Here is a 26489-nt window from a genome sequence, read left to right as displayed (position 1 = left end):
ACTAATAATAATTTACTTCTAAATATTTTTGTTGATGATATAATTATTTTCCATTTATTTATTTTTTAAGCGATACAAACAATTATTCTTAATAAAATGTTTTCCAAGTCAGTAATTTTTTGTTACAACAAATCGAGTTTTAGGGTTTATTTGCTTCATGGGAAATGAATGATCTATAAATTTTTTTTTTCTAAAAATTATTGATTGTATCGTTCACAAAAATGAACGAACAAAATACATTTTCATTGTTCATATATAAACTATTGTCAATGATGAAAATATTTTCCATTAACTATTTATTTCAAGTGAAATAAGTGATTATTTTTAGGAATTTTTAAAATTATTTATTTTGGGCAAAATAAACGGATGATGCTTCTCAATTGAAAATCTAAATTCAAGCACAACCCCACTGCTGTCTAAGGAATTTAGTTCTTCCAACGTTTGAAATTTTAGAGGGAGGGAGAGAGAGAGCAAAGAACAAGGCTAATGACTCACGGATTTTGCAATCGTGTCTAGCAAAGAACAAGTCATGCGATCAGACTAATGTACAATATTAACCTCGTACAATTTTCTGGTCTGTCATGGAATCACATCTTCGTGTCGGAAATTGCGGGCCCCCGTGGAAGCCCCCTCTCTTATGGGCTGGCCCGATCGTTCAATTTATGGCCCATAAATAACGTTCGTAAAAATCGACCCTTGTCTTTTTTAATCTCGATTCGGCCCATTTCACGCACCTCCTGCTTTCTCCACCGTTGCAGAATCTCCACCGCGAAAAATGGGGGGGAGAAAAAAACAAAAAAGGGAATCTCCACCGCACATGATTCTCCGCCCGTGGCCGCGACGGCCGGGTTCGTTTTGGAGGGAGAGAAAGAACGAGAGAGAAAAGAGAGAGAAAGAGCAGCGAGAGCTCAGCCGAAACCGAACGCATGAATCTCGCCGCGATCGTCTCCGCCGCCGTCGTCCTCCTTCTGTCGATCCTCTCGCTCCGTCTTCTCGACACTTACTGTAAGTCTCCGCGCCCCCCCGCCGCTCGTCGTCGCGACTTCTCGTCGTATTCATTCTTCTGATTGCGCGCGCTCGCTGGATTTTGTCGTTCGGTGAAGACTGGTCGAGCTTGCGGTCGTTGCTCCCCTTCACGCCGTCGTCTCCGGTCGCGGACCTGGTCGCGTGGAACGGCACGATATACACCAGCGATGCGTCGCTGCCGTTCGCCGACGCCATGGCCGTCCGCCGCGGTCGGGTCCTCCGGGTCGGAAGCTACTCCTCTCTCAAGGTTCTTCCTCTTCGTTTTTCTCTTCTTCTTTTTGGCGGAATGGCTTGAATTAGCTGGTGTCTGGATGCTTCAAGTACGTGTTAAAACTAAATGTTCCTAGTATACACAGAGAGAGCCTCTTAAAGTTGATCGTGTTATGACGAACTCAGGGGCTGCCTTTAATTCTAGCTTCATCATAAATTCGTAAGCTCAGAAAGATGCCTTCTTTTACATACATGGACCGCGTGAATGCAGGAGTTGGTGCACTCTGGTACCGAAAAATTGGATCTTGGAGGAAAAGTTGTGGTCTCCGGGTTCATCGACTCCCACGTGCACATGATTTATGGAGGACTCCAGGTCTACATACCATCCCGCCTTAAAACGTATCATTTGTTTTTATGAATTCGAATGTGCTGCTGTGCTCCTGAATCAGGCTTGCTTGTCCTTTGCATTCTCCCATCAGCAGATAGGGAGAAGGGCAAAAGTAGAAAAAACGGGCATATCGAGTTGGCTTGATGAATTTATGGTTTTCCTGTTGGGGTTGAGCAGATGTTATGTTTAAATTATGCGTGCTCTGTAGATTCTGGCTTAGTGGATGTTCAGCACAGTTCTGTGTACACTTTCTCTGGTGACTGCTAAAGCTGTCGAGGGTGCTTTGTTAATCTGTTCAATAGCTTTCTTTCTTATCCCCAAAAATGGTTTGTCCTTTTTGTACAACTTACTAAGAACAATTCTTCTTTTGCATTGTCTATTTGGTTATTCCATCCGATCCTTGCGTATTTTCATTTAAGTACCTGTTGATGTTGGTGGAAAACAGATGGGCCGGGTGGAACTCCGGGATGTTAATCGTAAAGAAGAGTTTGTGAGGCGGATTGAAGAAGCTGCAAGAAGTAATCTGATCCTGTTTTTCAGCTAACTAATAGTGAAGTAGCACATATACCTGTAGCCTGTGGGTCACATTTTTTGTGCATATTTTGGAAATGTCTCATAGATTTCCCATTGAAGATCTCACTGTGTGTGTTTATTCTCGATGATTATAGCAGCAAAGATTCCTAAGGTCTTTCTCAGCCATTCTATTCTCCTACATGCCTTTTCCTATAGCTTGATTTTGTGTTTCACATATAACCTTTTTCATTTCCTTTTCTTCTGTCACTTTGACAAGCTACCAGTTTGTTGACTTCCTAGCATTAGATTGTGATGTCATCCCTCAATAAGGTCATGGCGGCATCTAATCTTTTGATTGTGAATGTTCATGTCAGGAATAGACTCCGAGTCTTATTTTTATGTTTGATCTTATAGAAAAGTAAAGATATCCTAAAGTTTGAAGGTAGATGCTGTAGATGAAGTGAAATCGTCAGTTCATAAAGACTTGTAGGCCCAACAAAGAAATACTCCTTTACTACCATCACTCTCTTTCTCTATCCAATTACTTATTTCTTAGAAGGCAGACATTACCAGAGCTGTATCAACCACAGTGTTCACTGAGAGTTTCTTCTTTTCCTGCATACTTTTTTTTTTGGAACATCTTTTATAGAAGGAATTGTCACTGGCAATATAGTTCGGTAGCTCTAACTCAATTTGATTTTTGGAAATCAAATACCTGGTGTTCGATTATGTGATTTGTAACATACTGCAAGGCTTCTTTCATGGTAATTGTTTCAGATTCCAAACCTGGTTCTTGGATATTGGGTGGCGGATGGAACAATGACCTTTGGGGAGGAGAATTACCTTTGGCCTCCTGGGTTGATGAAGTCACACCTGCAAATCCTGTAAGGAGCTATACTTTGTGTGGTTAAGATACTGTTGTAATATGATTATAATTGAAATTTCATTTTCGCTTTTGTGTACATTGTTACAGGTCTGGGTAACAAGGATGGATGGTCACATGGGCTTGGCTAACTCTGTGGCACTGGAGCTGGCAGGTATTTCTAAGCTGTCGGAAGATCCAAAAGGGGGAACTATTTCTAGAACTGCTGATGGAGGTAATGTTGATACTTTCCAATTGTTCCGAAGATTCAATGAGTCAAATCAGATCAGAACATGATTTTTGATGACACATAATGTACATTATCATTACAATTTAAGAGAAGCTATTGAGTTTGCCTCAATTGTGTATGGGTTGTAATGCCAGTATGTTCCTGGTCATGGGTGCAAGGATGGTGAGTGGGTGCTTCTGTGCGTGGTACTTCTATTATTATTCTCCCTGAGAGCTTTGGTTTCTTTGAGAAGTTCCTCAACTACTAATGTATTTGAAAAAAGCATTGTCTGTTGGCAGAATATCAATCATTTTGATAGAAAATAGAAGTTAGCTAAAACTGCAACGATGCCGCTCTTATACTAGCAAATGTATCAGAGTTTGCTGGGTTATTGATTGTTGCCGGTTCCCTGAGAAATCCATAGCAGACACTTGAAATTGTTGTGGGCAACTAATGGACTGATCCTCCTTTGAAGTTTTTTATGTCATGTTTTACTTGATTCTAGTTTTCTTTGTCAGGACTTTCTCAATGTTGCCAAACATACTGTATATGTAATTTTCATCCAAAGTTAATGAGGGCAATTCTGCATCTGCTGTTGTATCATTCTGCAGAACTTACTGGGTTGCTGATTGATTCTGCAATGAAGCTGCTTCTTGCATCCATACCGGAAGTTTCTTTGAATGAAAGGAGAGAGGCTCTTGTCAGAGCCAGCAAATATGCCTTGACAAAGGGTGTAACCACGGTTGTTGATTTTGGAAGATACTTTCCTGGGGCTCCAGTGGAGTTCTCTTGGCAGGATTTTTCAGGTATCGGGGAATAATACTTGTCATAGGCACTGATTATGAATTGGAGATTATCTTGTCATAAACTATGTGAACTTTATAATGCTGTCTTCTACTTTGAAAATCTCGGCCGATTCAACTTATCTACTTCTTTTTCCCTAATGGAAATATTAGCGACTTCTATATTGTGGCCGTACTTTGTTTCCTTATCAATTCTGCCCGTTGAAAGTTTTGTACTTGAATTACTTTCTTTTCAACCAGCTGTATATGATAAATGTAGAAAAAGAAGTTATTCTCTTTGTATCTCCTGTAGATTTCACTTTCTATTGGAGTAATAATGCTCTAGAACCTGGTATTCATAAAGATGAAAGACACCCCTCATTAAGACATCAATAAGGTATCTTGTAAATGATAGCAAAAAAGATGATGCACTTTGAACCATCATTTGTTAGTCATCAGGATTATGACTTCCTGCCATCTTTTGCAGATGTTTATCAGTGGGCCGATTCATCAGGGAGGATGATAATAAGAGTTTGCTTATTTTTTCCAATGGAGACATGGTCGCTTTTGCTTGTACGTTGTCATAGGAACTATTATCTGAAATCTGCATGTTTTGTATATGTTTGTGCTACCTAATGCTCTCAGTTAAGCAAATGTTACCTTTATTCATTTTTTCAATAAATCCTGCACGAGCTATTGCATAGGTGAATAATAAAATATTACTTAATTTGGAGTTTGTTTGATCACATTTTCTGCATGGTCTGTCAATTTTCCATTTCTTTCATTCACTCTACGGAATATGACAAAAAAATGAAGATGTTGTATCTGGGCATCAATTAGGAGAAATTTGCCAAAAAATAAGTGACAAGTCTCCTAAGATTCTGCATTTTCAGTTGATACTTGTTGTAATATTTGGCATCATCTCTAAGTTTCTCCAACAATATAAACTCTCTTGGGCACTGTAATTATCAATTTACACTATTCATTTGCAATGGAAACTGTGTCACTTGTGTTCTTGCTCTTTTGTCAAAGCAAATGTAGAGGTCACACGTTTTGTGGACATGAATGTCTGTAAAATTTACAGTGTGCTTCTGCTCTTTCCTTCCCTTACACTTAATACAAAACTGTGATTTTTTCTCTTAGGATCAAATTAACAAATTTGGTCGAGTCTTGAGCCAATGGATTTACTTGGGTGGCGTTAAGGATTTTGCTGATGGATCTTTGGGTTCTAGTAGTGCACTTTTTCATGAGGTGAGAGACAATCATTCACATAATATTCTATGTAATGTGGGAGCATGTACCCTTGTTTAGTGGGATAGTTGGAGAATTTTTAGTCTTCTCTCTTCCATTACATTCTATCCAAAGGCAGGCATGTTGGTAGGTTGGTAGTGATAAACTATTGTATTAATGTATGACAAGAACATAAATTTTCTATTCATGTAACCTGGTTATAGGAATTGCTCATGTGTTGGTTTGTTTTCGCAGCCTTATTTAAATGAGCCTCATAATCATGGTTTGCAACTGATAGAACATGAGAGGCTTCTCAACATGACTGTGACATCAGATAAATCTGGGCTCCAAGTAATATCTCAACGAAAACTACTTGAAATTGATATAATTCTCCGATCTTTGACAATTGAAAGCTTTGTTTTGCTGTTTTCAGGTTGCTATTCATGCTATCGGAGATAAAGCAAATGATTTAGTTTTGGATGTATATCAATCAGTGGCTTCTATGAATGGAGTGAGAGATCGCAGATTCAGGGTGATGTTTTGGCTAAAGCAAAAAATTAGCCATATTGTCTCATTAGACTTTGTCACAGATTGTGGAGGGTTAAGTTTTGACTTTAGTCAATGACTTTGTAGTGTGATATTTTTCATGAATAATGTGGGCATTTTGCAGATTGAGCATGCACAACATTTGGCCATGGGAGCAGCAGCTCGATTTAGTCAGCAAGGGATCATTGCCTCAGTGCAGGTACATGAACTATTACCTTTCAGGTTTCCCATATTTGGAGAGGATCGTTTCTTCTGCAACTTCCTGATTGCTTTTCATGCACCTCAATTTCAATCCACAGCACTTTGGAGTATTTTTAATGTGATGCTTTCTGTTGGATGCAACTAATGGTCCAATGACCTTTCTGCCTTTTGATCTGGTTAAACGTATGAATTGCCACTGCATAGATTAATGCTTACTTTCTACAGCCAGACCACTTGCTAGATGATGCTGATTCTGCATCAAAGAAGCTTGGAAAGGAAAGGGCTGACCTGGGATCTTACTTATTTCGATCACTTTTAGGCAGCAATGGAGGCTTGGCTTTTGGTTCTGACTGGCCTGTAAGAATTATGTTACCAACTGCTAAGTATGCATTGCTTAAGAGTAGAATATTCTACTTTGATGCATTTGGGATACTCTGATTTCAGGTTGCAGATATTGATCCTTTACATAGTATCAGGACAGCGATTAGAAGAATACCACCTGGTTGGGAAGACCCTTGGGGTCCCACAGAATGCCTTACATTGAAAGAAGCCATAAATGCGTAAGCTGAATTTTCTGTTTTTTGATGGCTTGTCATGCTTGCTGCTATTCACGTGCACATTATGATAAATGGTTTAGCAGTTACTTGCAAATGAGTATCATTGTTAGCATGTTTAGCTGGACTGCTAGCCCGACGAGGAGAATTCCAGGGGTTGGCCAGTTTGCTGATTCCCCAAATCATCCTATTGAGACTGCATATGCTGGAACACTCATTTAGTTCTATCCAGCAAAGTCGTATTAATCAATAGTCTATGTGGGTTTATTTATTATTTATTATTTTTTTTTTTTGGGGGGGGAGGGGGAGTGGTTGTGGTTTGTTGTCGGGTTAAGGGCAATTGCTGCAGTGGAAAAAGACTAGTTGGTAATGGCATATGTGAAGAGGGCTATAGGATATATAATGGAGGATGATTTTGCTCAGATTTGATGGAGGGGCTGCCTAGGAAGCATTAGGTGCCGTACTTTTTATGGGAACATTTCTTTCTGTTGACTCTTCCGGTCTTTATCAGTTGGCACCTTGCCGTAACTCCCTGCATCCCTCTAGTTTTTGGGTGCAAAGGAGATGCTTTTATTGTTTTCACTGATCGATTCCCCCCAATCTGAAAGTTGTTCTCAATCAATCTGAAAGTTGTACATGAAAGTTTTCTATTTACCAAGGGATTGGCCATCTCTCTGTGTGATGTGCACGAGCAGACTGCACGTGGATGCTTGTTCCTCACATCACTCTGCCCTGTTCTGCATTCTAGTGTAAGCCCTTCTCTGCTTGTTGATCACAAATCTTGCCTCTGCAGATACACCATTTCAGCTGCCCATGCATGCTTCCTTGACAATGACCTGGGCTCTTTAGCTCCTGGAAAGCTGGCAGACTTCGTCATATTATCCACCGACTCGTGGGATCACCTTGCAGCTGGAGGATCTGCATCAGTTGTCGCAACATATATCGGTGGTGTCAGGTCATTCCCATGAGTGCCTAAACTACAACGGCTCAGATGGAGACACAAAGGTAGAAGAAACGACCCTCTGTATTATGCCAAGCCGACACAGAGCACGGACCAAATAGCACAGGAGAAGGTCGCTGGAGGTGCGCTTAGCAGCTCTTAACACGAAGATGGCGCTTACAAACTAATCTGTAATAAAACCGCTAGAAATCGTTATGATGTGTGGGTTGTTGCACGTTCCTATGTTCAACATGTCCTCTGCATGGTACCTGTCACCTTTGTAGATGTTAGTGAGGACATGGATTGTTTCCCCATGTTTTTATCGTTGATTGTCTGGCCAAAGACATCGACAGGATGAGACGATTGATGGGAGATATCAACGTGGTTGTCACGAATGCTCTCCTCATTGAACTCTAATGCACAAACCCACGAAAAACGACTGATGATTGAAGGTAAGTGGACAACATTCGTTCGGAGGCGTGCAGATTTGTATACCCGTGATTGGACCGACATAATTAATATTACGGAAAAAAAACATAATATCAACATAGTATCTGTTCTTTTCTAGTTTGCCAAATATCACATCCTTAAGAACTCAAATTTTAGATCGATTCTCAATTTGTCTTGGTTTTTTTGTCTAAAAAAGTCATGAATGTTCACCGTGGTAATAAATCTGCTACTTATTTCTTCAAAATTAATGTAAGTTCGATATTCATTATCAAAATGAAAATTGGTTATTTTTTAAACGGAGAAAAAGAGAAAGGAGTTCGGGTAAAGTTGGGATGAGATATGTTTCTTTTATTTTATCTATTTTTGTGATTATAATTACTACAAGTTGGCAGCATCTTAGTCTAAGCTAAGCTAGTAGGGAGAGGCGAAAACATTCTCGTTAAATGGAGACGGCAAATTAATTTTCATAGAGCTGAATTGATGACACCGCCGACTACATCACAATTTTAGTTAAGTACGAGGATTGGGGAGATATTTCTACCCGAACCTTTTTATGCCAAAACGGAAAAAAGAGAAAAAAGAAATCTGCATGGTCGATTTTGCTTGTACGTTGTCATAGGAACTATTATCTGAAATCTGCATGTTTTGTATATGTTTGTGCTACCTAATGCTCTCAGTTAAGTAAATTTTACCTTTATTCATTTTTTTCAATAAATCCTGCACGAGCTATTGCGTAGGTGAATAATAAAATATTACTTTGGCAGACAATTTGGAGTTTGTTTGATCACATTTTCTGCATGGTCTGTCAATTTTCCATTTCTTTCATTCGCTCAATGGAAAATGGCAAAAAAATGAAGATGTTGTATCTGGGCATCAATTAGGAGAAATTTGCCAAAAAATAAGTGACATGTCTCCTATAAGATTCTGTATTTTCAGTTGATACTTGTTATAACATTTGGCATCATCTCTAAGTTCATCAATATAAACTCTCTTGGGCACCGTAATTATCATTTACACAATTTATTTGCAATAGAAACGGTGTCACTTGTTTTCTTGCTCTTTTGTCAAAGCAAATGTAGAGGTCACATGTTTTGTGGACATGAATGTCTGTAAAATTTATGGTGTGCTTCTGCTCTTTCCTTCCCTTTCACTTAATACAAAACTGTGATTTTGTCTCTTAGGATCAAATTAACAAATTTGGTCGAGTCTTGAGCCAATGAATTTACTTGGGTGGCGTTAAGGATTTTGCTGATGGATCTTTGGGTTCTAGTAGTGCACTTTTTCATGAGGCGAGAGACAATCATTCACATAATATTCTATGCAACGTGGGAGCATGTACCCTTTTTTAGTGGGATAGTTGTAGAATTTTTAATTTTCTCTCTTCCATTACATTCTAACCAAAGGCAGGCATGTTGGTAGGTTGGTAGTGACAAACTATTGTATTAATGTATGACAAGAACATAAATTTTCTATTCATGTAACCTGGTTATAGGAATTGCTCACGCGTGCTTTGTTTTCACAGCCTTATTTAAATGAGCCTCATAATCATGGTTTGCAACAGATAGAACATGAGAGGCTTCTCAACATGACTGTGACATCAGATAAATCTGGGCTCCAAGTAATATCTCAACGAAAGCTACTTGAAATTGATATACTTCTCGGATCTTTGACAATTGAAAGCTTTGTTTTGCTTTTTTCAGGTTGCTATTCATGCTATCGGAGATAAAGCAAATGATTTAGTTTTGGATGTATATCAATCAGTGGCTTCTATGAATGGAGTGAGAGATCGCAGATTCAGGGTGATGTTTTGGCTAAAGCAAAAAATTAGCCATTGTCTCATTAGACTTTGTCACAGATTGTGGAGGGTTAAGTTTTGACATTAGTCAATGACTTTGTACTGTGATATTTTTCATGAATAATGTGGGCATTTTGCAGATTGAGCATGCACAACATTTGGCCATGGGAGCAGCAGCTCGTTTTAGTCAGCAAGGGATCGTTGCCTCAGTGCAGGTACACGAACTATTACCTTTCGGGTTTCCCACATTTGGAGAGGATCGTTTCTTCTGCAACTTCCTGATTGCTTTTCATGCACCTCAATTTCAATCTACAGCACTTTGGCAGCACTTTGGAGTATTTTTAATGTGATGCTTTCTGTTGGATGCAACTAATGGTCCAATGACCTTTCTGCCTTTTGATCTGGTTAAATGTATGGATTCCCACTGCATAGATTAATGCTTACTTTCTACAGCCAGACCACTTGCTAGATGATGCTGATTCTGCATCAAAGAAGCTTGGAAAGGAAAGGGCTGACCTGGGATCTTACTTATTTCGATCACTTTTAGGCAGCAATGGAAGCTTGGCTTTTGGTTCTGACTGGCCTGTAAGAATTATGTTACCAACTGCCAAGTATATGTTGCTTAAGAGTAGAATATTCTACTTTGATGCATTTGGGATACTCTGATTTCAGGTTGTAGATATTGATCCTTTACATAGTATCAGGACAGCAATTAAAAGAATACCACCTGGTTGGGAAGCCACAGAACGCCTTACGTTGAAAGAAGCCATAAATGCGTAAGCTGAATTTTCTGTTTTTTGATGGCTTGTCATGCTTGCTGCTATTCACATGCACATTATGATAAATGGTTTAGCAGTTAATCACAAATGTGTATCATTGTTAGCATGTTTAACTGGACTGCTAGCCCAACAAGGAGAATTCCAGGGGTTGGCCAGTTTGCTGATTCCCAAAATCATCCTATTATTGAGACTGCATACGCTGGAACACTCATTTAGCTCTATCCAGCAAAGTCGTATAAATCAATAGTCTATATGGGTTTTTTTTTTTTTTTTTTTTTTTTTGGGGGGGGCGGCGGTGGTTGTGCTTTGTTGTCGGGTCAAGGGCAATTGCTGTGGTGGAAAAAGACTAATTGGTAACGGCATAAGTGAAGAGGGCTATAGGATATATAATGGAGGACGATTTTGCTCAGATTTGATGGAGGGGCTGCCTAGGAAGCATTACTTGTTCTGGGAACATTTCTTTCTGTTGACTCTACCGGTTTTTATCAGTTGGCACCTTGCCGTAACTCCCTGCATCCCTCTAGTTTTTGGGTGCAAAGGAGATGCTTTTATTGTTTTCACTGATCGATTCCCACTAATCTGAAAGTTGCACATGAAAGTTTTCTCTTTACCAAGGGATTGGTCATCTCTCTGTGTGATGTGCACGAGCAGACCGCACATGGCGGTGTTCTTTTCTAGTTTGCCAAATATCACATCCTTAAAAAACTCAAATTTTAGATGGATTCTCAATTTGTCTAGTTTTTTTTTTTTTTGGTGATTTGGGAACTGCTGTTCAGCGAACCGGGCCCACCCACTTGACCCGGCCGTGGGTGAGTCACACAAGCGACCACGGGAATTTGAACCAGCTTCCTTTGCGGGGGAGCAAAGCGCAAAACACGCAGACACCAATGAGGTGGGTCAATTTGTCTTGTTTTTTTGTCTAAAAAAGTCATTAATTTTCACCTTGGCAATAAATCTGCTATGATTTCTAAAAATCAATACTTATTTTTTCAAAATTAATGTAGATTCGGGATTGATTATCAAAATGAAAATTGGTTATATTTTTTAGATGGAGAAAAAGAAAAAGGAGTTTGGGGTAAGGTTGGGATGAGTTATGTTTGTTTCTTTTATTTTATCTACTTTTGTGATTACAACTACTACAAGTTGACAACATCTTAATCTACGCTAAGCTAGTAGGGAGAGGCGAAGACATTCTCGTCAAATGGAGACGGCAAATTAATTTTCATAGAGCTGAATTGATGACACGGCCGACTACATCACAATTTTAGTTAAGTACGAGGATTTTGGAGATATTTCTACCCGAACTTTTTTATGCCAAAACGGAAAAAAGAAAAAAAAAAAGAAAAAGAAAAATCTAACCCGAAATATGGAAATCGCTCCCGTCTTCCTCCAACGACGTCCACTCTCGCCCCATCGAGATCCTCCGGTCCCCCATATAAATAGCCTTCCCTCGCCGCCGGTGCCATCTCCATTCAACTCTCTCCTTCTCTCTCTCGATGCGACGGTGAAAACGATGAATTCCATGGCGACGGCAGCTGCTGCTGCCCCCTTCCCCTTCCTCCTCTTCTCTTCCTCCTCCTCCTTGTTGTTCTCCTCCCTCTCAATGCGTGAAGCTGCTCAGGGCGCCTCCTCCCCCCGCGAACTTCACGAGATCATCGCCGCCGCAGCACCGGTCCCGCCGCCATCGTTGCCGCGCGATCTGCTGCGCCGGGTCGAGCCCTCAGTTCGGGGCCGGCGACCTCAAGTTCGCGTTGCACGACGCTCTGGACTCCTTGGGCGTCGACACGACCCACGCCAGAGTGAGTGATCATCGGCTCCTGAGCATCGTTTTATGCATGAGGAATCTCGCGATTCCGTGCGTTGATCGGGTGTTAAGTTTTTGCTTTGGCCAGGGTCGTGCGATTTTCAATTTCGTTTGTAATGCTCGTGTCGTGTTGTTTTGCTTCGATTGTTTGAATATGAGATGTTCCTTCTTCTTTTTCTTTTTTTGGTTTTTTGGATAATTGAAACTGATACGTCACACGAGGGATGCGCAATGCATGGCTAGTCTGATCAAGTACTTTAGTATTGTTCTTGGATTCTGTTTGTTATCGGTTTCCCTTTATTTTCCCATACAGAAAATTGAATAAATTACCGTGCTTATTATTGGAAAGTCAGATGAAATTCTCAAGAAATGTTTTTGATTAAATCCCGCTGATTGGTACGACAGGTCCTTTTTTGGTGACTTAAGTCAGTTCAATTTGAAATGTGGATCTGTCCGGATATAGGAATGTCGGTTCCTCGCTCCTTTTACAGTTCTGGTTATGCAATCTGGTAATTGATTACATGTGGTTTTCGCTCGTGTTTGCATGCTTCCCTGGCAAACTTGATGCTGATGCATATTCACTACTGTAATTGGTGCTTAATTGATGTCCCGTAGGAGGCAAGAAAGAAATATTGCTCGCAGATTGGAAACTTTTCTGATATAGAGAGGGAAACCAGCATTAGCATCAACAGGGGTGTTGATTTGGGGAAAACTGCTCTCTATATAGCGGCGGAGGATGATTCCCTTGTTTCTCACTCTTCGGTACCTCTCCCTGTGGAGGCATTTATTCAAAGATTGGATGACCTCTCAATGGGATACTGCTCGCACTACAATTCTCGGTTCAAGTCATCACCACAGACTTTTTTGGATAGTTTAGATAAGTATTTATACGTCAGGAAGGTATCTGAGTGCAAAGCTTGTTTTACTTACGTTCAGTTCCTGTTTTGTGCTTGTAATTTTATTTTTATTCTTTTTCAATTGTCGATCTGCCTCTATCTGGAGAAGGTTCCATATTTGCTTGATCAAATGGAGAATTTTCCGTAGATTTTAGATGATTGGAAAATGTACCCATGGTGTTGTGGTGGAGGATTTTGGTTGCTATTAATACTGATGTAAGGATTTGGTCCTCAATTATCATCTATCCTGGTATTACGCACAGTCCTGACTATCTCCCTATTTCTGTCCATCAGCGGAAGCATTCACAGAGAAGTTCATTTCCAGAATATATAATTTCCACAGATCTTCACCCTGATACTCTAAGATGGTTTTATTCTTCTGCATTTCCTACTGAAATAGAGCGTTCTGCCGAAATGAAAGATGCTCATTGTGTTGGCATTTTAGATCTTATATTTTTCTTAGTACAATTATGGGTTGCCTAACCATGATATCATCTTGATTCAGGGATTTCGCAGAAGCAGTGCCAAGGGTCTGCTAGATTTTCGATCTCTCTATCTCCATTCGGTAAACACTTCATTGTTGAGTTTATGCCTGTTTTATGAAGGGAATGGGTAGAATCAGAGGTGGGCCTTTCTTCTAATAATTCATTATGTCTTGCTGTTCTGAGTAGGTTTTGACGCACCGCTCAGGGTCAGCTGCGATGCTTTCCCTTATCTATTCAGAAAGCTTGAAAATGCTGAGACTTTGGGGTCTTCTGAATTTTGATGTGGAAATATTCTTTCCGCATGATCTTGAAGGTCTTCCAAGAGGCTATGATAAACAGAAAAGCAAAGAGTCTGATCAACCGCACATACTGACATCGCAAGCCCTACTTGTGCAGGTCATTTCTCTGATATTCTCATTAGGGTATGTTTGGATTAATTTTTACTTTTGCTTTGTGCTTGATTTAAACCTTGTGCTCACGGGACTTGATTTTTTTTTTAAATCCAAAACTCTTGGAACTTTCACAACAATAAATTGTTGACACATAGATTCACATATAAAATTCACATATAAATTTTTTCATAATGTTCTGAAATTTTAATAATATTTTAATTCTGTTGGGAAAGCAAATAGTACCTTTTTGCTTTTGTTTAAATGCAAACAAACATGTCCTTAGTTACTAAAGATGCTCCTCTTTGATTTTGACAATTTATGTGAGGATGAAAGCTGAATTATGTTTCCCACGCCATGAGGTCTGTGGTCTCTAAAGTTAACACAAAGAAAGAGACGGGGGAAGAACCAATATGAACACAAAAACAACAAAAATGACTAGAAGGAATTTTGTCAGTGTCAGTTTCATAATCTTGATTTTTGTGTTCATATCATTTTGATGGCGTAGTACAAACTCAGGATGCATCCTTCTCAATGTGGTTCTTCACGGTATGGCTTGTGGCATAGTATTTACGGGATTGATTAGATTGAATAACTAGCGTCATATATTAGGCTATTCCTTTGCAAATACAGTGGGTTGTTATGGAGCTTTCTGCCTGATAACTTATGCAGATTTTGAGAGATTTAAAGGGTGCTTTCTGGCCATTTCAACACAACCGTAATGAAAGTCTATTCTTAAGGGCTGCACAAGCTGCTAATTGTTCTGACAGATCCAATGCTGGTGAAGAAAGGTAGTTGAGTATGCTTCTATGGGTTTTGCATTTTATTTATCTGTTAGGGCTGCACATCCTGCTAATCAAGTTGGTAGATTTGATTTTAATGAAGATAATCGAGTTTACTCTATGCAGTTTATGTATATATATATTTTTTTAAATTGCAATTCTAAAAGCACAATTTAAGTCGGTTCTAGTCATTTAGAATTATTTTGGGCATGTCACAGTGGCTTTCAGCTTGCATCTACCAAGGCAGCTCAATACAGATTGGATCGTGGAGTTTGGACTACTGTTCGTCTTGGGGATATGAGGCGTGCATTAGCTGGTGCGTAATGTGCAACTTGAAAGAGTCCCACTGTCATTGGCCAAAATAATAATAGCAATAAAAAGTTTTTACCGTTGAGCCTGCCACATTTAGACATCAAATTCTTGAGTCATGGACACTATTTGTGCTGCTTTTCTTGCCCATGCATAAATGGTGAATTTTTCTTGTCTATTGGTTTTTGCATTGGTACTGCTGGAAATTGCCAATGGAAGTGTGAAAATAATGTGTATCCTAATGCTATACACCACACATCCCTGTGGCTTTGGGCATTTCTTCCTGAGAGGCCATGGGTTCTGGAATGAATGTCATTGGCTGGACTCTGGAGGAACGTGATCCGGGTCTTAAATAGATTTTCTCTTTGTAAGGTTCTTGGTTGATTTTGATGTTTTGGGGAGGCAATGGCCTATGTTGGCAAAAGACAACTTCTCAGACTTCTCTCTATGCGCATCGACTCAACCACTGGTTTATTTGAATAGATTTCCATAATTTGAGCGGACACCGATGAAGTCTTTCATGTTTGGCAGTGGATTTGATACTTTGTGTATTTTCTGTCTGCCTTCTACTAGTTTGTGTCATCTGTACTCAATTGGGGAACCAAGGATTTTGTGATGCCATAGTTGAACGTACTTGAATGTCTTTTTATTTAGCTTTTCTGATCTCTGGGAGAAGGCAATTTAATCGGTATTTTCCATTGTTCCAGCATGTGAGCGTCTTATCCTTCTTGACTTTGATCCGAAGGAACTAAGAGACTACAGCATTCTTCTCTATCACTGTGGTCTGTACGATCAATCTCTGGATTATCTCAAGTTGTACAAGGAGACAAAGGTAAACTTCTATGTACAAGTACTTGCCTCCAACCTGAGCAAGAGCTATCTAGCTACTGCCCCCTTCCACATGGGGGGTTGTGATTGGCTGTGTGAAATTTTCAGTTTCACATATGTAGACTAGGACTACATGGGAGTGGCTGGTGGAAGTTCGAAAAATCTCCATGTAGGAGGCAAGAGATAGCTCTTGCCTGGATTTGGAGGCAATATGCTCAATTTCGAAAGAGACAATTCGACTTTTCTAGTAAGTGATTCGTCTTCTTATTTAGTTATTGCTATCTCTGTTGCTGCAGAATTCCTCTTCAAAAGACATACCAAGCAATCCATCCAGCATCATAGAGGATGATGCTGAAGAGAAACTCATGGTACGCCTCAATCTCATATTGATGGAGGATGGCTGGGAAAGGCCGTCACATGCTAGGAATTTTCTCAGTAACAATTCTGAACCATGGTGAAGGCTCATCTATAGTGTTAGGGGACACTAACAATGGAAGATGTTACTGTCGTCATTTAGGTTTGTGAACGACAAAAACTAGAATGAATCCCCAGGAACAAACTGACTTGAGTTGAACATGCAACCACAAGGATTAGAAGGACCGTGGGCGATTGTATAGTCTTTGGGGAAGAGGAGCAAGGTCAAGGTGACTGAGGGCTCTTTGTCAAAGCTGGAATTGATGCTTTTGAACCAATTTCTGGAGCATGGTTCTTTGCGGTTGAGCTAAATTGACTCAATCGTCAAGTCAATAGCACGAAATTCAGGTCCGAAAAGAATCGCTCAGACCTTGCTGTGCCTTACGTGTGCTTCGCGTCATTGGCATCTCTTGTAAATTTTGGTAAATCATTATGTATATTCCAAATAATCTCTACAGCGACAATTACATCAGTGTATTGCGGTGATCACATAACTGCACTTACAGTTTTCTACTGAGTCGTAATCTATTCTGGTATAATGCTTGAGATTTTTTCCTGTGTAGTAAATGCAATTTAGAGCACCTGACATGATTTATGGGACTTCTGAGCTCAAGATGTCAATCTCAGTTCTTTCCCCATCACCAATACCGCTGCTTGTGTGATCTCCACCATCTCTACTCCCACTACTTACACAGCCAACATGAACACATCGTCAACACTGCCGCCATGCTCTCTAATTTCAGCCCCATAGGCCCTACCATGAAAGCCCTTCACGTCTCTTAACTAAACATGCGATGACGGCAGGCCACGCGGACTTAAACACTTCCATCTCTTTCACGGCTACCATTATGCCCCTTCCACAAGCTCAATCCATCGGTAGGCAATCTCCCTCCACCATATTTCCCACCACTATATCACCAACAAGATCACATTTTACATTTCTATCGCCATTACTGGCATCGATGCCTTTCGCCTCTTTATCCAAGCACCTCCATTCCCAGTCTCCCACTACTGGTACCACGTTATCAACACCGCTTTCCGGATTACTGTTTCTTTGCTTTTGTCAAATGGTAGCATTTTATAGGGCAAAAACCTGGCTATACTGTCCAAACGGGAGATATGTTATGAGACATGTATATAGCTTCTGATCCTATCCTGTTACATTCAACTCCAACTATCATAGATCAATGAATTATAGACGAAAAAGAAAACAAATCCAAGGTGAGCAAAAATTTGTGGGATGGGTTCATTTAACCTTTGACTTTTAGGAGACCTAGGTCCGGGCTACAAAAGGAAGGTCACTCATTTTCAGTTGAAGAAGATTATCAATTAAGGTTTTGATCCTTTTGTCTTTGTCCCTTTCGGGCCTCGTCAAGCGATGCGCAGCTGTCTGGTTTTTTCTCCGCCGGAAAACAATCATGATGCCTCAATGCTGTCTCCCATCTCAATCAAGCACGTTTCTCGCATCACCTAACAGATCATCTCATAAACCATTATCATTACGAAAGAAAAGTCGTAGGGTATTGAAACTATCCTCTATAAATTAAAGAAAAAAAACAGCATGTGGGTCGTGATCACTTTGAGAGGCGTTCACGTGATACGAAACCTCATGCAAACGCTAAGTAAGCGTTAGTCGTTGCCAATTCTTTTTGAGACCCGTTTATTGCCGACACACGGTGAATCAAGTCAGATGCCAATTGCAGTCGTAAATGGTATGATGAATTTCACGTGATGAGTCGCTTGAGCTCCTGTCAAAGGCACCCGCACGTCAGCTTCAGCCTAGGACGGCAGAAATGTGCTAGGACATTCTCTCTCTCAGACCGCTTGTTGCTGCTTTGGCAATTACGTAATACATTTGAAGATGATGATAACAAAATTCTGTTTGCTTCTCTCTTGTCCGCTAAGTGTGTGGGTGTGAGAGTTGGTAGCTGACCCTTCGTTTAGCTGCTAAACTCCTTGGCGATGTTGAAGTTTTGTTCAGATCCAAGGTGGTGGAAATTGACCCTAGGCCAACCGCTAAGCGACGCGCGTATGCCCTATGCCCTATGCCCTCCAAGGTCACCCTCTTCGTTCGTCGATGCTGCAGTAATTGGCAAGCGGTGTGATGTAGATCTGCACCGTGATTTACCCAAAGAAGGGAGCAAAAGGAACATCTTGAGAAGCCAACTCTTTTTCGCCATTTCTTGCTCCGCGGATTGGGAGAAAAGCGTTGAAAAGATTCTTTGGACCTCTTGATCTTGCCTGGTGCCTTCCAAATTTGTACGTCCTATGAGCAAAAATAAAAGTTCATGGACTCTGCGGAAGTCATAAAAGAACGGGATTGACGAATGCCGTGTTAAAAACTTCAACCCAAAAAACTCAACTTCATAGGTGAATGAAGACTTCGACGTATATAAGTAGCCTTCTTTTAATGCGAGTGGGATTGGCTCTTAAAATTCGGTCGTCCCCTGAAGTTTTTCTTTAATAAATTGCAAAAGAAAAGTTTGATGATGTTGCGCACTATTTCTTGAGGAAACCATTATTGTGTCCGCTTCAAATAGCTATTCAATCGCACCCGTGGTAAAATTAAACAGCACTCTCGCCCACGATCCGCGAGGAGGTTGAAGACAAGGACAGAAATAACCTCTTCACGGACCCACGTTTTTCGTGTTCCTTCTAATTTCAATCCCTAGAACTTTAGTTTAATCGTAAGTTTGACCATCGAGCTTTGGATAACCCGAAGAAGTTATGGATAATATCTGCCTAATGAACTTTCCATTGTCTCCCCTCAGTCTAAAGTTCTGCAGATCAGCAGAGCGGAGCGGCACTGTTTTTTCTCTAACCTCTTGGCCCATCCATCTAGCTCAAGAGCCTACACTCTTCCAGCACGTTATGAACAAGGTGGTGAACAGAAGCAAAAGCTCTCGGGATTCCAATTCCTCCGCCGAACGCGTTTAAAAATCATTTCTTTAGTCATTATTGACGTTTCGTTGGCTAGCGGGGGCTTTGCTTTGGAAGAAGAGAAACAGCAACAGCAGCGGATGGAGGGGAGGGGTGGAGTGGCTTGTAAGCCATTTTTTTCTGGGCAAAATCCCAATCCTTCACCGAGCGAACATTTCCCTAATCATCCATCCCCCCACCCGCATAACACGCCCAACCCAACCCAAACCAACCCAAACCAAACCAACCCAAAATCAACCCTTCACCGCCAATTTAGCCAAGCCAATAATGACAAGTAGTTATCATGCACCCCTCCTTTCCTTTTCTCATTGAATAATAATGGTATTCCCTCCTCCACCTTTTTAACAAAACTCCGGTGTCAAATCGTGGGGTACAGCCAATTGGGAGGAGGATGGAAGGCATATAGGGGGCTACGACCTATGTGCAATAGGGTGGCTAGTGGGACCCACGTGGTAGCTCCCTAGGCATAGTCCGGCCTAAGCCTAGGTCTATTTCTAGGCCTAGACTTGGTCCTAGACAACCTAGTCAGCAAGCAGAAGGCTGGTCCCAGAACCCACTTCTCTGCCCTTTCACTCTAGTGTTGTAGCTTAGTACAGAGAGAGAGAGTGTGAGCGTGAATCCATTAGGAATTCAATGTCAGTAGCAGTTTTTTGATTGTGGGGTTGCTTGTGGCGAGGGGCTATGCCTACGGCTACACCACCCTCCGATTCTTCTCCACCTTATCGGCCGCCTGTCGCCGTCACACTCACTTTCTCCATCTCCCCCCTCATTAACCGCTACTCTCTCTCTGACAGTCTCTCTCTCCCTCTCACAATTTTTGCCAATTAGTCCCCCATGATTTGCATGGCTTGAAATTTATTTCGATATATTCGACCAATTAAAAGAAAAAAAGGGTTTCTCTTATTTTGATATATCAATCCACGTCATTTCGTGAATTCGGGAGATATTATTGGCTTTCCCCTCTCCCTCTCTCTCTCTCCTCGCTTCCTTGAGAGTCGGCCTATAGGGCGGCATATGCTTAGTCTTTATTTTCTATGCAGATTGTTTGTATGAAGAAGTTCAAAAGAGGGATAGGCATAAGGGTCAAGATCAACCGTGGGCTGCTAGGGAGAATTTACATGAAATGCTGTTGGGATAGAGGCCTTAGCTAACATTCTTGAGGTGATTGACCTTAGTCGATACTGTAAAATATAAAAGCGATCTCAAAATAGAATGCAATAGGATTAATTTCACAAAATCGAATTGTAATTGTAAGAGTATTTTTTATTTTTTATTTTGAAGGTCCATGAATTGGCATTCCAGCAAAATACAAGGAAGCTAATAAATTCAACTCATCAAATTCTTTCATGAACAATTAAACAATAAGGATACTTACAAACATGTGTAGTCAATGTCTAAACTGTCATTTTCTAGCACAAAGAAATGTCTAAACACTCATAAATAATTGCAACTAATGTCTAAACCAAATTCAATTGGTAACGTAAGCAAGATAAATTTTGCTTATTTTGATGGGTTGCAACTTGGAGAGCACTATCAAAACCTAGGGAACACCACCCCTTTAGCAAAAGAAAATGGATTCACATGTATTTACTTTCAATGCAATTATGCTAATCAGGTCATAAGCATATTTTCACGCGGAAAATGATTATATGATGACTCATTCAGTACGATGAATCATGATAAGCAAGTCACAAATTAGAAATTAAAATTTTAATTTAAGTTTATTCTTGCGACGATCTTAAATGTCTTGTCAAATCTTTGCATTTTCTTTGAAAATAATGAACATATAAAACATGGAAAATCTGCAGCATTTCCACAGGGAAAGCATGAAAAAACAGAGGCTATGTGGTTTTATTTTTTAATTAAAAAAGAAAAAAATAGCAGTTCTGGGGCCAAGTTGTTGATTATCGAGAGGGAAGTGAAGTGGGAAAAGCTGGTTTTTTTTAGATCATTCCTCACTTTCCCATTTCCCGCAACGCATTTGCATTTTCTGGGGGTGGTTGTGTCTTCCTTTTCCTTCTCCTCCGTTCTTCTTTCTTCCTCTTCCTCTCTCTCTCTCTCTTTTCTTCTCCAGAGAGACAAACGAAAGATCAAACGAAAAATCTCAAAGCCGGAAACTTCCCGGCGCTGTCCCGGCAGCACCATCATCAATACCAGCAGCAAGCAACAACGACAACATTAAACCTCTCTCTCTCTCTCTCTCTATCTTTCTTGTATGGTATTATTTAGCAGCGCATGCAATAATTACTTGCCACATACATACATAACTCGAAAGATTCTCATCGACCCTTCTCCCACTTCCGCTCTTCCTCGTCCAGAACTCTCCCTCTTTCTCTCGCACGCTAGCTTTCTGCGTGCATGGCCGCCACTCACCACTTCAACTACGCGTCGGCCGACCACATCAACATGCTCGGCCTCCGCGACGTGGTCTTCATCGGCCCGCCGTCTTCCCTGCACCACCAGCAGCCCCAGCAGCCGCCCTCCGTCTCCGACCACCACCCCCACCACCCCAACTTCCACTTGCCGTCGTCGACCGCCTTGGGCGTCGGCGTCAGCATCTTCCCGTTGCTCACCGCGGCGCCGTACAATGTGGTCGAGGATTGCGGGAACCCCAACGCCAACAACAACAGCGAGGCCAACGGCACTGCGAACTTCTGGAGGAGATGCGAAGTTCAGTCCAGCCTCTCCAAGAAAGACGCGCTGGGCGTGGGGGAAGACGAGAGCAATAAAGGGGAGAAGCCGGAGGAGATCGGTGGGTTGAGCAGTAGCAATTTGAGGGTGTGTAAGGACTGTGGGAATAGAGCCAAGAAGGAGTGTAGTTATAGGAGGTGCAGGACCTGTTGCAAGAGTAGAGGGTATGATTGCTCCACCCACGTAAGGAGCACGTGGGTACCGGCGGCGAGGAGGCGGGAGCGGCAGATGGCCATGATGGGGATTGGCTTTGGCGCCGGCGGCGGCGGCGGTGGTGAGGGAGGAGCAGCAGGTGGCGGCGGCGGTTCTTCGGGATCGTCTTCTGGAGTGAAGAGACCAAAACTAGTTGATGGGTCATCAAATCACGGTGCAACTAATGCTTCTTCCACCTCCAATGCTACCACTCCTAGGAGCTTTGATACTAGTTCTTGTCATCATCAAGGTTCTCTCTCTCTCTCTCTCTCTCTCTCTCTCTCTCTCTCTCTCTCTCCAGACAGGGTATCAGGGGGGCATCAAGAGAAGGCGCCATCTGCGCAGCTTTCAATGACATTTTAAAATTCACTGAAGCTAAGTAGTCCAGAAGATCTAAGTCTTATGTGTTAGAAGAGTGAATGTTCAACTGAAAATGGAAAAGCAGATTGATCCAGAGGATGGTAATAAAATGATGGAAAGCTTGGATTTTTCTTATTAGTAACGTCTTCTAGTGCTTAATATGGATTACTGAAGGGATTTATCATCTTATTGATTGATCAACTCATCTGCTTATTGGATCTTATTCTAAGATCGATGTAGTGATTTCTTGGATTCCAGATGCTAGCTTCAAGCAGTCCTTACCAGGCCAAGTTCGTGCTCCGGCCGTTTTTAGGTGCATAAGAGTCACTGCAATTAGTGACAATGCAGCTGAATTTGCCTATCAAGCTACCGTTAGCATCAGCGGGCATGTATTCAGGGGCTTCCTCTATGATCAGGGGTTGGATGAGAAGAATGCGTTTCCATGTATTTCAGAACTTCGATTTGGACGAGTGGCCAGCACGAGGAACGGAGATTCTTCTCCAATCGTTGACCCATCAAGTGCTTATGCAGCATCTGGTTGTCGCAGATTGCTTGAAGGTATAGCCTCTTGTAGGACTAGTCAACTATGTTCTCTACATGCTTCTTTAGATATTGGCACGTGCAAGCAAATTCATGAATTTAATTTAGTGATTCTGGCATTAATTACATGACATCATATGCATTAGTATGTTGCCTCAATTACTCTTTAGCATAGTTTGGGTGCAGCAGAGGTTGGGGAACTAGTGCACCATTCCGCTCTTGAAAAGTCAAAATTCATACTTCGTCGTATTTTTTAGGGAACCTTGTTTTACCATATTATAGTGGGCATTATTTGATGCCTTAATTCATCATTTTCTTCTATGATTACATGTTAGTGGAAGCTATATAATGAAAAATCAACAGAAAAAAAGGAAGTTCTGAAGATTCATGAGTGAGGTAGTCGATGTCACTATCAGTCTCTAAGGGTAAAGTTGTATGAGCAGACAGAGCACTCCAATAATCTATTTCTGAATAAAATTGCACATCTGTAATGTGCAGGTTGCTTGTGATTAGATTAATGCACTTGTTGTTGTTCTTGCTGTTGCTGCTAAATGCTAATTTACTCAAAAATTAGAACTTCGTTTAAGTCTCTTCCATTAGGATTTACATTGTCAATCTGATTTCATACTTATTTTTATTGGTAAAACAGTCACTTATCCATTATAAAGTTTATATAGACATGATATATCAATTGTTTATATTTGAAATTCCTGCTAGAACCATATAGTATTCACCCTTCAAGATGTCACTTGAAATTCTACAATCAGTCAAGGCTTATTTTCTAAGTATAGTGTCAATCCGTGTCCTGTGATTCCATTTGCAGTTAATTTGTTACTATTTGGATAAGAAAGCAAATAAGGAAATTGCTGGATTTTCCTTTTTCCATGGAATTTCCTACTGATGATAAGCCTCACGCATGAATAATAGTGCAACACAACCTTTCAAGATCATTCCAGAATTTAGATGGTTATGGAACGTGTAAAGACCCCTCGTCAAGAAAGGAGAAACTTAATATGAAATCTGTATATCCTGCGAAAAGGGTTAGGAAGATCCTCCTCGCCATTGGGTAATTGGAGATGGAAAGTAATATATGGTGCATGCAATTTTGGACGTAATTGCTTCCTTCTTAACTTACAGAAATCTTTCCTTATTTCAAATAAATTGATGTCCTTGAAAGTAGTAAGTGCCCTTCCCTAACTGATTTTTTCTTTGTTCTTTTTTTAACACAGCTGGTCTTCCACGATTAAATTTTCCTTGATCCTGCGATAAAGTTCTTAATATGATTAGCCTATACATGAGCTTCTAGAATGCATAAAGTGATTGCAGAGAATTCGTAGATGAGCTCTGCTTTTTTGTATTTCATTGGTCGTGGATAAGCCTGTTATGTGTATGTCTTAATAATACAAAGAAGGATCAGAGAGTATATACTGTAATTTGACTTCAATGGGCTGCTCCTTTCTTCAGTACAAGAACATGTGTGAAGTGAACTATGCAATCCTAAGGAAGTGCTTTTTCCATTTTTCAATTTACGGTGCCTAAGACTCCATGTTTAACATATCTTTAGAAGCCAGCAATTGACAGGTACTAGCTATGATGAGTATATCCGAATTTATTCTTCACTAGGTCTTTCCAAGTTTTGAAAATCATAAGTGAATGCCAAATACATCTAATACTGTCACTAGCCTAAGCTCACTGCATCACTTTCCTTTTTGGGGGATAATTCAGCTGCAGTTATCTTATATCAAGGTGGCAGTGGCTTGTTCATGTGGCTGCTGTGATTTTTATTTGCTCTCCGACCCTTAGGATGATCTATGATTTGACATTCACCACGAGGACCATCTAAGGTGTTACATGATCTAGGGTAGCTAGAGTAAGATTCTTTCTGGTTAAAGCAACTGAAAGAACATAGCTTGCAGTAATGCTTGGAGTAATTCTATGATTTGACATTCACCACGAGGACCATCTAAAGTGTTACATGATCTAAGGTAGCTGGAATAAGATTCTTTCTAGTTCCTTCATATATGGAGACTGGAGTAATGCGTGGCCAGAAGACAGTGTACCCTTTTGCTTGCCCTTCTGCATTGCTGTCAAACTAGAAAGGGGCCTCCATGCAATGCTTGAAGAAGGATTCTTATGATTCTCTAACCACAAAAATTCGAAGTGTGATGCGTTGACTCAAGTTCTTTATTCTGAGGCAGATGCCAGTAAAGTTGAGCGATTATGGTTTCTTTGCATATAATTCCCATCAACATTCATGTTATCCTGATTCACTGTCAATTCATCTTGTATTTTTTTCTGCTTTATTTTGGTTGCTCTCTCTTCATTCATACTATGTTGAAATAATGCTTTCATTTGGCAGTTCCTGGCGATGAATGATTTGATAGGCATGACAAACAGGGCAAGAAGAGCAGAACTGGGCATATTCATTGTATAGGAATGCTACGGACATCGTCTGCATGTTAAGCACAGCAACATAACAGACACGCATCGCAGGACAACGGCACTACTTTTAGATTTTACCTTTGTAAATGGTATGAGATCATCAGCTGTAGTATGGAACTTTATTTTAACTATATGATATGAATCAACTCAAGCAGTGACTTTTCAGCTATATAAAATATTCTAGGTCTGGAAATAAATTGACCGGGTCCAATTGCAACTCTTAGCTCTGATCTTTCCATGGTTTGATGAATTTGTGATATTAAAGAATTTGGTCAGACATGAGCATTATCATTTGTGGTCGCGGCTGATCCTTGATCACTGAAGTTTCACTGGAATGAAAGAGTCGTTAGCTGTGGCTTCACAGTCGTTTGCGGCAAGCCTATTAGAGTATATGTCCATAGTAAGTAGAATCAAATGATGGATTCATCTTTGATTGGTGAAGATGGTATGAGGGGGTTGCTCCCATTGGATAAAGCAGAGCCATATCCTTAAACCGTGTGGTACTGATAGTCCCTCTGGGCTTCACCTGCTGTTGTGTTGGCAAGCTTGAATATACCTTTTCCATCTGCACATGAAGACATGACCGTGACATTATGTTGTTCCGTGTGTAGACCACCTCAAAACTCAAAAGATAAAACAATACAAGCAAAGTGGTCTCCCACTACTACTACTTCTTCATGACATGGTCGCCACTGCTTGCTCTGTGCCCTCCACCATGCCAAAGAGTAGACGTCTCTTCTGTTTATTTTCTTATCTTCTTTCTTTATAGCAGTTCCCCAAGTAGCTAACCAAAAAAAAAAGAAAAGTCGAGTGAAGGTCAACTTCCTAGGACATAGGGGATGAAGGGAAGGTTAGGGGAATTGCATATAAAATAATCCAACGTGGTAACATCATCTAGCAATTAGGCACGAA

The 26489-nt window shown here is 40.7% G+C and overlaps 4 protein-coding genes across 6 annotated transcripts; all 4 read left to right on the top strand.

The window, feature by feature from the left end:
- The first annotated feature begins 807 nt into the window (after nt 1–807).
- Nucleotides 808–7879, top strand: LOC104454542 (protein LONG AFTER FAR-RED 3). Its single transcript, XM_010069429.3, has 15 exons — nt 808–1005; nt 1104–1273; nt 1508–1609; nt 2070–2142; nt 2915–3021; nt 3111–3234; nt 3840–4034; nt 4498–4583; nt 5154–5261; nt 5496–5591; nt 5674–5772; nt 5911–5985; nt 6213–6344; nt 6432–6547; nt 7335–7879. Exons 1-15 carry the CDS (start codon nt 927–929, stop codon nt 7507–7509), a joined length of 1737 nt encoding a protein of 578 aa, XP_010067731.2. The 5' UTR covers nt 808–926; the 3' UTR covers nt 7510–7879.
- Nucleotides 7880–9340: 1461 nt separating this feature from the next.
- Nucleotides 9341–10506, top strand: LOC104455941 (protein LONG AFTER FAR-RED 3-like). The gene is made up of 6 exons (XM_039317981.1): nt 9341–9346; nt 9454–9549; nt 9632–9730; nt 9867–9941; nt 10180–10311; nt 10399–10506. The coding sequence occupies exons 1-6, from the start codon at nt 9341–9343 to the stop codon at nt 10504–10506; spliced, it is 516 nt and encodes a 171-aa protein (XP_039173915.1).
- A 1401-nt stretch (nt 10507–11907) lies between these two features.
- Nucleotides 11908–16963, top strand: LOC104454540. 3 transcript variants are annotated; one of them, XM_039317202.1, is made up of 9 exons: nt 11908–12304; nt 12715–12818; nt 12925–13209; nt 13711–13770; nt 13877–14086; nt 14752–14870; nt 15080–15177; nt 15878–16002; nt 16295–16963. In XM_039317202.1, exons 3-9 carry the CDS (start codon nt 13120–13122, stop codon nt 16454–16456), a joined length of 864 nt encoding a protein of 287 aa, XP_039173136.1. In that variant the 5' UTR covers nt 11908–12304; nt 12715–12818; nt 12925–13119; the 3' UTR covers nt 16457–16963. The 3 variants fall into 3 exon arrangements, with proteins under 3 accessions (XP_039173136.1, XP_010067730.2, XP_039173137.1); XM_010069428.3 differs by lacking the exon at nt 12715–12818; XM_039317203.1 differs by lacking the exons at nt 11908–12304; nt 12715–12818; nt 12925–13209; nt 13711–13770 and adding an exon at nt 13799–13829 and having other exon boundaries at nt 14004–14086.
- Nucleotides 16964–21273: 4310 nt separating this feature from the next.
- On the top strand, nt 21274–25800 carry LOC104454539 (protein LATERAL ROOT PRIMORDIUM 1). The gene is made up of 3 exons (XM_010069427.3): nt 21274–22485; nt 22854–23153; nt 25495–25800. The coding sequence occupies exons 1-3, from the start codon at nt 21711–21713 to the stop codon at nt 25509–25511; spliced, it is 1092 nt and encodes a 363-aa protein (XP_010067729.3). The 5' UTR covers nt 21274–21710; the 3' UTR covers nt 25512–25800.
- The last annotated feature ends 689 nt before the right edge of the window (nt 25801–26489 follow it).

This window comes from Eucalyptus grandis, chromosome 7, assembly GCF_016545825.1.
Source record: "Eucalyptus grandis isolate ANBG69807.140 chromosome 7, ASM1654582v1, whole genome shotgun sequence".
NCBI classification, from domain to species: domain Eukaryota; kingdom Viridiplantae; phylum Streptophyta; class Magnoliopsida; order Myrtales; family Myrtaceae; genus Eucalyptus; species Eucalyptus grandis.
Note: the sequence above shows the minus strand (reverse complement) of the source record. Positions and strands in the feature narration are given on the sequence as shown.

Excerpts from the sequence above, each read along its gene's own strand:
- LOC104454542 (XM_010069429.3), top strand. The coding sequence starts at position 927 with ATGAATCTCGCCGCGATCGTCTCCGCCGCCGTCGTCCTCCTTCTGTCG. Across the intron at positions 2,143-2,914 it reads GATTGAAGAAGCTGCAAGAA|ATTCCAAACCTGGTTCTTGG; the intron begins GTAATCTGATCC and ends TAATTGTTTCAG. Across the intron at positions 5,592-5,673 it reads CAGATAAATCTGGGCTCCAA|GTTGCTATTCATGCTATCGG; the intron begins GTAATATCTCAA and ends TGCTGTTTTCAG.
- LOC104455941 (XM_039317981.1), top strand. Across the intron at positions 9,731-9,866 it reads TGAGAGATCGCAGATTCAGG|ATTGAGCATGCACAACATTT; the intron begins GTGATGTTTTGG and ends GGCATTTTGCAG. Across the intron at positions 9,942-10,179 it reads GGATCGTTGCCTCAGTGCAG|CCAGACCACTTGCTAGATGA; the intron begins GTACACGAACTA and ends TACTTTCTACAG.
- LOC104454540 (XM_010069428.3), top strand. The coding sequence starts at position 13,120 with ATGGGATACTGCTCGCACTACAATTCTCGGTTCAAGTCATCACCACAG. Across the intron at positions 13,210-13,710 it reads AGTATTTATACGTCAGGAAG|GGATTTCGCAGAAGCAGTGC; the intron begins GTATCTGAGTGC and ends ATCTTGATTCAG. Across the intron at positions 16,003-16,294 it reads AGTTGTACAAGGAGACAAAG|AATTCCTCTTCAAAAGACAT; the intron begins GTAAACTTCTAT and ends CTGTTGCTGCAG.
- LOC104454539 (XM_010069427.3), top strand. The coding sequence starts at position 21,711 with ATGGCCGCCACTCACCACTTCAACTACGCGTCGGCCGACCACATCAAC. Across the intron at positions 22,486-22,853 it reads TAGTTCTTGTCATCATCAAG|ATGCTAGCTTCAAGCAGTCC; the intron begins GTTCTCTCTCTC and ends CTTGGATTCCAG.